This window comes from Poecilia reticulata, chromosome 13 (genome assembly GCF_904066995.2).
Source record: "Poecilia reticulata chromosome 13, P_reticulata-male-v2, whole genome shotgun sequence".
Classification (NCBI taxonomy): domain Eukaryota; kingdom Metazoa; phylum Chordata; class Actinopteri; order Cyprinodontiformes; family Poeciliidae; genus Poecilia; species Poecilia reticulata.
The window spans coordinates 10154188-10165240 of record NC_088842.1 but is presented as its reverse complement, the minus strand read 5'-3'; the positions used below and the strand labels follow the sequence as shown (position 1 = coordinate 10165240).

Here is an 11053-nt window from a genome sequence, read left to right as displayed (position 1 = left end):
TTTTTACAGATTCTCATTAGCTAACATGCTTTTTCTGTCACCAAGATGTGTTGAACCTTTAGTTAAATCTGTTAATTTAACTGCGGAGCTGTATAGTGGCGACTGCTCTCTCGAACACACACAGTGTGATGTCGCCTCTGTTCTCAACTTAACTAGTTAATGATCAGTTGAAGGGAGGATTCTTGATGCTCCTTCATAGTTACATCAAATAAATCTGATTTATTTGATGATCTAACAAGTATACTAAAGTTCTATAAAAATGTTATTTATATTAAACGGAAAATATGTTAAAAAATGTAATATTTTGTGACACTTATGTGTCAAAAGCCCAGAATCTTGTTGCTAAAAAGTTCAATGGTCATCTTATGAAGGAAAAAAAATTGTAGCTCTTAAATCACAACTGTCTAAAAATCTATTTCTACATGACAGAGAGCTGTAAAATTGGCGATCGGTGCTTCTCAAAGTTATAATTTAGACTTTTTGTTACAAAGTTTCATGTTGATGAAACACCAAACAAGCATTCGTCTCTGTAAAACTCCCCATATCAAAGAAGCTCCATCTTCCTTATACAGTGCTTCTTCCCCAGGCATATTCAGCTCATTTTCTTGCCTTTCATCCACCTCTCTGTTCGTTCTTACTCTCCATCTCCACTGCAATGCAGATTTTTCTTCCCTTTATGGAAAGCCACAGCCGGAATGCAGAATGCTAAATTTCCCCCACTTTTCTGTTAAGATATAATGGAAGATGCACCCACAGAATCACACGCACGCACACACGCACACACACACATCAGGAAAGCCTTTTCAAGCAACAACTGTATGTTTTCTTCACTGGTTTTAGAAATATGTAACCCCTGCCACACTAGGGGTTACATTTTTTTTCTAAAAATGTTAACAAATGCAGAGTTTTTACACACTGGGAAAGTTGCAGGCATCATGCCTGGACTGATGAGGCTGTATGGAGGAGGACGTGAATGGGAGGTAAGGCATTATTCCCATGAGTCAAGTGCTCTCTTAGCAACCAGCCAGACATCGGATTCACAACACAATCACGTAAGGCGAGGCAAAAGAAAAACTCCCACATAGTTTCTTGCAGAGACACACGTGTAACAATCGCCTTGTCTAAATGTTGCATTCAAAGCTTGCAAATGCTTTGAGGTACAAATATTTAACACTTGCACAAAAGAGTCAGTAACAACAGGGTATATATATAGAGAGAGAATCCCAAGGAAGCATGTAAATCTTAGCAGTTTTTCCTCTGAGGACTACCTTGTAAGAACAGTTTTCCTGGTGGACCATCCTTCACAGCATCCTAGAACGGGGCTGGCTGAGCTGGAATGAACAGAAGCGGGACTGGGATGAAATTCCCAGCCCTGCAGCGGTATTCCAAAGGGAAGAGCGGGGAGAGGTCCCAATGAGTCCTGGATCCGAACTAACAGGGCGGTGGAAAATTTTAAAAAAGTCCACAGCTTGTACCCAGCCTCGAGTCGGGGAAGTCTTCACCCACCCTCTGCTCTGAATTGTTGCTTGTTATCTGCTCTGTTCTTTAAGAGGAAGGAAAAAAAAAAGGGTAGGGTTTGATCTGCTTCCCAAACGCTGAAAAAGAAGGAGGGGCGCGAGAGACGGGAGGAGGAGGGGTGAGAGAATGGGAGAGAGGCTTAGAGAGCGAGAGAGGGGAGAGCTTGGTTTTCTCTCTCTGCTTTGGACTGAAAAGAGGGAGGAGTTGTGTTGAGCTGAGTGTAAGCGGAGCTGGCCGGTTGGGGAGAGGGGACCGCGGAGATGGGAACGGAGGGGGTGACGTGGGCCAGAGCCGGGATGTCGTCCGACTTTTAATGTGGAGCTACGCCAGAGGAGGAGAGACGAGGGAGGGCAGAGGACCGACTTTCATTCCTCAGTCCTGCACCATCATCATCAGAGTGAAAATATAACACAGTTATCGACAGAAGTTTACATTTTCATAAGAAAGTCTGTAAAAATGCTAAATATCAAAAGCAGGTGTCCAAAGACATCATATATAGCCAAAGTTTTTATACTTTAAAAACTACAAAGATCTCCCCGTCACTAATGTTATCTGTATATTTCTGTTTCCTGAAATTACGGGTCATGAATGGAAATGCGTTGACTGTGCAGCTTCTCTTCATTGTTTGTGTCTTGTTGTAAGACTATAATCCCTCGGCAGCAGATGGCCGCTCTATAATCCACATCAAAACTACTCAGATAATTCCTCTCTTCCCCGTCTATTCATTACTCAGTTCAGACATCTTTTCACTACTGGGAAAAATCCATGTTGTCGTTTTCCTTGTTTGTGTACTAAATAAACCTTCCATGCATTATTACCGCTGTGTGCAAAGATAAATGCTAACCGAACACAAAACTTTAAAAAGCACCTAGCTAGAAATGCACGCAAAAATCAGCTGGTGATGGACCACTGAAAAAACAATATATTTAAAATCATATTTTCTAGTTTGTAAATTTACCATAACCTTAGTGCTACCAGATCAGAACTGCAACACTGTTCGGTGTGGATGTTGTTACTGATGAAAGAAGATTCAAAGTTAGCTATTTTCAGTTACAGTGACATATTTATCAGTAAGTGGAGGAAGATGTGTGAAGACAATTAAAAGGAAAATGCATATTGTAAGACATATTGAAAGAGAAAGAAAGCAAGACTTAAAATAGATAACATGAAGGTAAAACTTAGAACAGCAAGGACAATAGGCTGACGAATAATAATAATAATAATAATAATAGCAGCTAATGTTTTAGGACAATAAATCATCTTCAGTATTAGTTTGCTAATTTCTTACGACATAAGAAAAATGCATACGTTATATTTCAGTAATTATTGGCAAAAACTGATGTAAATAAATGTAAGCGGTTCCACAGCTGGCTGCCTGAACGCATCTAAATTGATGATGAGATTTTCATAGTCCAGACTTAGTCATTAACGACTTCATATGGTTAGTTTGGAAATTCTTGACATTTAAAAACAATTCACTACCAGTAAACAACCAGTAAGGCATCTAGAGTACAAGCCTGCAACTTCTTTTACTGATATGTTCATGCACTTTACCACAGCCTACTAGTTTATTTATTTATTTTGGTAGGTGAGTATTTCGATTTTGATTTGAAAATATAAATTACTATAAAGAGGATCTTAGATTCTATTTCTATTGATTGTGATTCTGATTCCCCTTTGGTACAGTTGACTCATGAAACCAGAACAGAGTGTCCTCTGGTCTGGTAGATATTACTTACTGACGTCATGTTAGCACATCTCCTTACGGTAAGCTGTGAGTAAATTATAGAAAATAAACTTCAGTCATCAGCTTCAAAGAAAGTATTCAAATAAATAACCCGAAGGCAGATCCAAAAAGAACGTTGTCTGTAAAAGACTTCCCTTTTCCTTTCAAACTGTTCTGGGCACAAAAAGACCAGAAATACAAAAACCATAAAATTGAAGAAATAAAATTCATAAGGGCTGATTAGCATTCACATTTTCTCATAATGTTGTCTTGGAGAAGCTCATGCAAACTATTCTTGGAAGGTGTGGATGACTTTCATGTCATGATGCAGAAACTGGAATCGACTGGATAAATCATGTTTAAATGAGTCCAAATCTGCTCCCTCCATCCCAGAGAAATTGGACAGTGTTCACATGAAATGATTAATGTTACTTCATCATGAGTCAAAGCACTGCATGAGGGATGGGGGTCTCTCAAAGCGGGAAAAGATAAGCATGCACCGGTTCTGATTTGAGGACAAAATAAAAACTATATAGATTAACAGTGGATGTGACACCGGCAGGGAAATCAGCAACCTGGATCTAATCTGTTGCGACAAATTAACGCTTAACATGCTCCTTGTTTTTCTCCCCCCGTCAAAAACTCAAATTAATGACAAGAAGATGAAAAATATTACATCCAGGCGCAATTAAGCATGCATCTATTTCCAGCTTTCACTTTTGTCATTCGCTGGGTTGCATCAGTGCCGCCCTCTCACCCGTCTCTTTCTCTCGGGCCAAACCTCTCTATCCAATATTGATCCCTCCTGGGTGATGCTGCTTTTCCCAATAAGACCACTCTTGGGTTTAATGACCTGGAAGTGGATCGATGAGCTGCCTCGCTCTCTGATCTCTCTCGGCTCAGGCCTGCGCGCGGTTGGCCCCGGCTTAGCCTTCAGCTCGGCTGCCAGCTGGGACAGACTGGAACGGTGCCCATCTTCTGACACCGGAGGACATAATCATCTGTGTTAAAAGATACCAACTCGGCCTCACGAAAGCCTTCTTAATCTGATTCAATGTTACAAGTAAGCTTATTTAAGCTTAGAGAAAAAAAGTGGAACGGCAAGTAACTGAACCCTTTCCAGTTTGCTGCAGATGATGCTGGGGTTGAAGTGGATGTGCGAAGATGGTTGTACGAACTCATGGCTTTAGAAGAGGCGAGGTTGATTCAGTAAAACACAGGCAGAAATGTCCAACATTGATATTTTTTCCTAGATGCTTCCGAGGAAAAAATTGAAAGAGCCAAACACATAGTGCCAATACATTAGTGCACACTTTTCTTCCTCTTTTTTTTTGGCTTAAAAAAAAAACGAACCTGAAGAAGTGTACATTTTGTACAATATCTATTTCAGTAGATACTAACTTCTGGGGAACACGCAAACACGGCTGTCTCAGTAATGTTGGAAAAGCTAACAACGCTAATCGCTAATATAAGAAGTTTAAAATGTAAACTCAGTCATTTTTGAAGTGCTTCCGAGAAGTTGTGATCTCAACTATCACTGTAAATTCACTCATCGTTCGCAAATATTGCAGAGACTTGCAAATTTTCTCCCATCATTGCAACTTTTACGCAAATCTGACCTATCAGCTTCATGCTTTGAACGTTGAAAATTCCTCAGGATGTGATTTGATTTGGATGAAGAGTGCTTTTTCAAGTAGGATAATATTTGCACTTTAAATATTAACTATGTTAAAATCCTGTCCTTTTTTGGGAAGGTTGTGTGCAACTTTCTTGCAAGATCATGTTATAGCAAAAATAAAGTTTATTTATTTTGTTTATTTCAACTGCAACCTTTTGAAAAAGGTGTTGTAAAACCAGTAATTTTAGGCTGCAACAATCATAACCAAACATTGCAACATCCTAGAGGGACTTATGTTGTCTGTATTACAGCGGCTGCTCTTTCACACTTGCACCATTATGCCGCCTGTTTCTGCTCCTAATATAAATAAGTAATGACTCCTCACGGCGAGAATGCTGGGAAAATATTTTAATTTCTGTTCTCATAATATATTTCACTAAGCTTAACAAAAATCAGAGATAAAAAGCTGCCACGGTGCGTCAACAAAGATTTGATCCCAAGAACAGCAATCTGGTGGCAAATGTAATCACACAACATTTGGTTTCTCTGTTGGGAAGTTCGCAGTCTAAGCTAGGCTTTTCTGTATCAACCAGTTTAAAGCAGCTTGTTTTTAAACAAAGTCTTGTCCGTTTTTATGACTGCTGAAGACTAAAATGAAACCTAACACACTGGAATGTGACGTTCTCACTTCAGCCGCCATGAGTTCAAATCTGCGGGATCAGAAAAAAAGCCTGCTGCTTCTCTCTTTTCAATATAAACACATGGTGAGAAGTGAAAAACTTTGATCTGCTCAGATAAATTAAGTCAAGGCAACCTCCCCTTGCTCCTCCGTCGCCATGGTAGCAGTCAGTCCAGAGACATCTCTAACCTCATCTCCTCTCCTCCCGCATCCCCAAATCTGACCTTCACATGGTTGTCACGGTTACAATCTGAGTCAAAGCACAGGTGGAGACCGATACACAGCATTACTTAATTTACACCAAATGAGGACAAAACAACAGCGAGAGCTCTGGGCTGTTCGTACATCATGTCTACAAATCACTTTTGAAGGCCGTCAAATGAGATTCAAGAGCAAAAAATACAGCTTTAAAAACGTTGATTATATAAGTGGCCCAAACTGGCACAACGATGACAGAACAAAGACTATTATTAGTGGGAGACGGCGGACGGTAGCAGTCGAAGCCTCCCACACACCGACCCTCTGATGAGTTCACTGTCTGGTCGGTGAAAAGCTGCAAGAACCCTGGGCATATTCTCATCTTCTAAAATGAAGCGTCTGCATTAGAGATGCAAGTTACAGATTAATGAGTTCATCTAAAGTTGGTTGAGCTTATCCATCGACTAATGACTAACCAATCAGCGTTCATTTTCTTAAAAACCTAAGTTTTCTCTTGTGTCGACAAGGCCGACCATCTTTCCATAACATAAGGGGCTAAATCTTTCATAATATGCAGAAATAAACTTTTACAGTATTTTGTGTTAGCCGTATTAAATGTAAACTGACTAAACAGAAATTGATGGTTTTATCACATTATTAAACATAGATATACTTATAAATTATAACAAAACAGAAACCTCTTAATAGAAACATAAAAGATGAAAAAAATAAAATATGTGAAACACTTCATCCCCATGAACAGAGAGATATTCACATAGAAGTCTGTAGGTTTTTGCGCTGTCAATCACTCTTGTGCTCACCCTCTCACCACTGTAGTTCACCAAAACATAGCCTGCCCAGAATGCTAAGGCTAGTTAGCATACCCTCCAATGACGGCGGATAATTGATGAGTCGTTTCTTTTTCATTATCACATTGAGCAGCATTGATTGACAGTGCTAAGCCCCTCCTCCTGGCTCTGATTGGTTGCTTTTAACCAGGAGACGTGCATTTCTTCAGATGGCAACAGTTGCACAGATTACCTGTCTCACACTGTAATGTCACAACATGGTGACGGTTTTAACAAATATGGAAGAAAACATATTTTGTAACAGCTACATGCTGCAGATTTAATCGATTTGACTAAACCGTTAATCGACAATTAACTGTAAATGGTTTGCGTCCCTAATCTGTAGGCGAAATGTTATCTCTACTTCATTCTTTTAACGTTCTCAGTGCAGCAGAAATGAGGCTCTATTCATGGAGTGAGGCAGAAATAACTAACGCATAATTACAAGTGGAAAACGTGGTGATTCATTCCACTGTAACTAGTGGATGCAGACAGAAGTAATGCTGCAGATGGTAAAGAATGTAACACGTTCAACATTTCATGGAAAATCCCTGTACTTTGTTTTATTTCCCCCTTTTTTAATATTTGATGCCAACCATCCCAACTTCCTTCCCTTCTCTTTCTGTTCAGCGTTTTAGCGTAGCGACACTTGCTTTCTTCTTTACCACTTCTTTCCATCTGCCCCCTCCCGTTCTCCTGCCCCGCCCTCCTCAGTGGGGAAGGAGAGAGCGCAGATGCTTTTAGCAAGTTGACATTTGGTGCCAGTGTAAAAAACACTGCATAGCAAAGCAGGTTGGCTCAGTGTGAGGGCCAGATTCTAGCGGTAATGAGCTCGCTCTGACAGGGAGGATAGGATATGGAAGGCCAGGAAGTGTGTGTGTGTGTGTGTGTGTGTGTGTGTGTGCATGTTCGTGTTTGCGTGTTTGTGTGTGTTAACGTCTGTGATCAGCCACCAGAGGCTGCTCTAATGAGGGCTTCGTGTCTGCAGTTGGTGGTGGGAGGACTCAGCATGTTGCAACCACCAGACTGTTTAAACATTTGGTTTTCATTTTCAAAGACCTCACAACACTCTTACATTTGTTTTCCAGCTAAGAAAATAATAAACTGACCAGCAGGACCACTGGAGAAAAGACAAAGGGGTTATGAGCAGGATACTACTCAGACACAATGGCTCTAAATGCTAAAAAGAAAGCAAAAAGAAGAGCAGTGGAAGTTTAAGAAAATTTCTGTCTCACTTTATTTAACCCGCTTTTGTTCCCAATAATTTCTCAATTTAAGTGTTTATTCAAAATCACATTAAAATTCCCCCACTAAAGTGAACCAAGCATCACTGAATGCTTATAATGCAAATATTCTCCTCTGGCTCCCTGTGTTCATGTGGCTTTTGTACGTTTTTGTTCATATTTTTTTACTAAATCTATGAATCAACTTGACGCCTCTCTGCCTGCTGCATTTGGATCCGAAATCACAACATCTCATCAAGACAGAAGGAACCGGCCATCAGGACCCAGCGGGTCTGCAGTTCACAGAATATGGACATTTAAGAAAGACCATCATCATTTATGTGGTACTTTGCTTACGGACAATTAATTAAGCAATTAATCAACACTAAATATTATTGTCTGATCAGATGTTAATATTTAATTTCAGATGGGCCTTCAACACTGAGCCAGAAAAAACAAACAAACTAAAAATGAACAATTTTCAAATTTCTTTTGTAAATATAACCAAAGGATTTATTTCATCCACTTGTCATCATAAATGTTTATTCTACTTCTAGATAGATGTACATGTAAAAAAAATTGTCACAAGTATATGTGTAGTCAGAAAAGTAATCAGTATACTTATTTAAAGAGCTACTCTACACCAAGTATTTAGTTTTGTTTGTTGTTAGTTTATTGGTCATGGATTATTTTAAATATTGGACTCAATCACAAAGACCAGTAATGGAACAGAGTACATTTGGTATTGAAATTTAGTTGTTCGTTGACAAAAATAAATAAGAATCGATCGTGCCTCTTGAAAGAATGTCCCTTTTCTCAGTGGAATATTTTAACCACTTCCTCCTTTAACTGTAAAAGAGAGGATGAGAGGGTGTGGGGTTAGGATGGGACGGGACTCTATAATTAGGTGACAGCCGTACTGTCATTCTGCTTTTACGGTACAGTAGGAAGTCTACAAGGTGAATGTCTGCCAGGCAGCCAACTGCAGGCTCTACCACACTAATTAACCAGCTATTATGAGCTTGTTAAGCTCCCAGTGCCACGCTAAAAGGAGCAGGAAAACAAAAGGCATAATAGTCTGTGCAATAAGCATTGAAAACTGCTAGTGAGTGCAGTTGATGTTTGAAATTTATGCCTAAGGTTGTCCATCTGAATTAAAACAACTACCAATGGAGAAGCGGTGTGTGGTGCAATGGTAGAGCATGTACCCCATTTATAGACGCTGTTAGTTCTCAATGCTACCAACCCAAACCGTTGCTAAATGTCTCCCCTCTCCCATCTCTCTCTGTCCGCATTTTCTGTCCTAAGTAAAGTCTGTTTGGGCCTCAAAAACCTGTTCTTCTTCATGCTTTGGGTCAGTGGCAAGTTGTTGATCATGTGACTTCTGTGATAAAAGTGTTTCCATTGCAATTTTGCAAAATAAATCAATTTTGACACAAAACAACCTCATCCTATCGCCAAAACCTTTTAATCGAAAAATTTACATTTTGGCGAAATTGTTGCGTTTCCAATAAGTAAATTTATTTTCAAAATATCAAATTGGGCTACACGTCTACATGCAACTTACAAAATTTACCCTACGTAGATCCACACAAGCCAAAGCGGATACATTATAGCTGCTGTGATCAATAGTGAAAAACAACAGCCAGCTGCACTGCTAAATCAATAATCGATTACTCCTGATGTCATAGTTTGGATGTTTGTCTGCTGTTTGGATAATAATGTTGAACAGAAAAGACATCAATGCAGCACATGGGTTGGTATCTTTTACTGCTTCATTGTGTCTAAAATGTTTGTCTCCATGGAAAAATAATCAAATAATGCAAATACAACTTTTCTTGCAAAAACAAACAGATTATTCTTCAGGAAAATGAAAGTGTTCTGTGCCTGGCTCTCTCCAGCAACAGATGAAGCTCCCTGCATGACCTGGCACAATTTCTCTCTCTTTCACACACATACACACGAACGCACGCACACACACACACACACATACGCAGAGTCACATGAACAGGCTTAGAGCTTAGATAACACAAAGTCAGAGGCATGGTGACAAAAATCCCCCATTTTCTCCCTCTTATAAAGACTCTCCCTCTGAGGTTAAACATGCTTTGTGTTGTAAGGAATAATAAAAACAGACCTTGTCTAAAACCTCAACCAAAATGTGCACACAACCAATTACACACTCTATAATTAGGAGCAGAGAGGAGCAGTGTTTTATGTTTCAGCTCCACCCAAACGAGCGCCAAAGTCTGCACACAAACACAGGCCGCCTGTGTCTGAGCGCGGCTCCAGCCTTCCTCGGGCGTGCGGGACAGGTGACGGGGCTTCAAATCCTTCGTTACGCAGAAAACACAAACTATCTCCCGCTCGTTGTTTTTGCAGCCGTGTAGAAATAAACTCTTCCTCTTTTTTTTAATCTTTATCTTCAAGTCGTGCTTTTGCTTACATAGCCGGGCCCCCTGCGCGAGCGTGCTACCGGCTGTGTAGTTTGCAGACTGACACGAAGCTGTAATATTGGAGGCCGTCTGCTACACAAATCCCTATTTCCTCCCCAGCACGCTCTGCCACTCACAGCCTGCGCGGCCGCTTTGATAGTTTTCATGGGGTGGAAAAAAAGGGGAGTCAGGCGGCGTGTGGAAAATGGTCTCCTGCTGTATTTTGGCTGTGTGAGAACATTAGGGCATAATGCCTCCTGACAGCTAGAGGAAGAAAACAATTAGCTGGGAGCAGGAGTGAGAATAGCGGTGAAGGACAGAGGATGCCAAACCACTGGAGAATACAGTACTGGGAAAAGATGAAAAAGCGTGAAGTTCACAGGCCTGTGCAGGCTGACTTCAATGCTAAAAAAAGATACGATATGTACTGAAGAGAAGGTTGACTGTACATTTTGCCTTTCACTCCCAAACTAGGGAGAATCAGAAGTGACTCAACAAAAGGATGGGTGGGTTCAGGGGAGTGTTTTTGCATTTTGCACGATGACAACCAGCAGTGGAATTTACAACTTCAGGCAATAAAATTCTGACCTCATTTCTTCAACATCTAGCTCACCTCTGTGAATCCATAAATCCTTTAAGGGCCGGTATTATGTACCATTAAGGCACATAATGGCATTTGATGGCACAATAGAATAACTATGTTATCTTAAAATGCTGTATGTATCAAACATAACTTAGTAGAAATTTGACTTCACAATTTAAAATTGGGTCTCTGTGTCTTTAAGAAGCTCCTGCTCTTTATGACACT

At 40.2% G+C, this 11053-nt stretch overlaps 1 protein-coding gene across 5 annotated transcripts in view; it reads right to left on the bottom strand.

Moving 5' to 3' along the window:
• schip1 (schwannomin interacting protein 1) overlaps positions 1 to 11053 on the bottom strand; it is a 264588-nt gene that overhangs the window by 25551 nt on the left and 227984 nt on the right. Inside the window, exon 1 of one of the 5 annotated variants that reach the window (XM_008425831.3) lies at positions 1269 to 1600. The exons of the other annotated variants lie outside the window; for them this stretch is intronic. Coding sequence (XP_008424053.1) covers positions 1269 to 1298 — 30 coding nt within the window. The 5' untranslated portion in view covers positions 1299 to 1600. Of the gene's footprint in view, positions 1 to 1268; positions 1601 to 11053 lie in introns of those variants that run through there. 5 annotated transcript variants of the gene reach the window in all.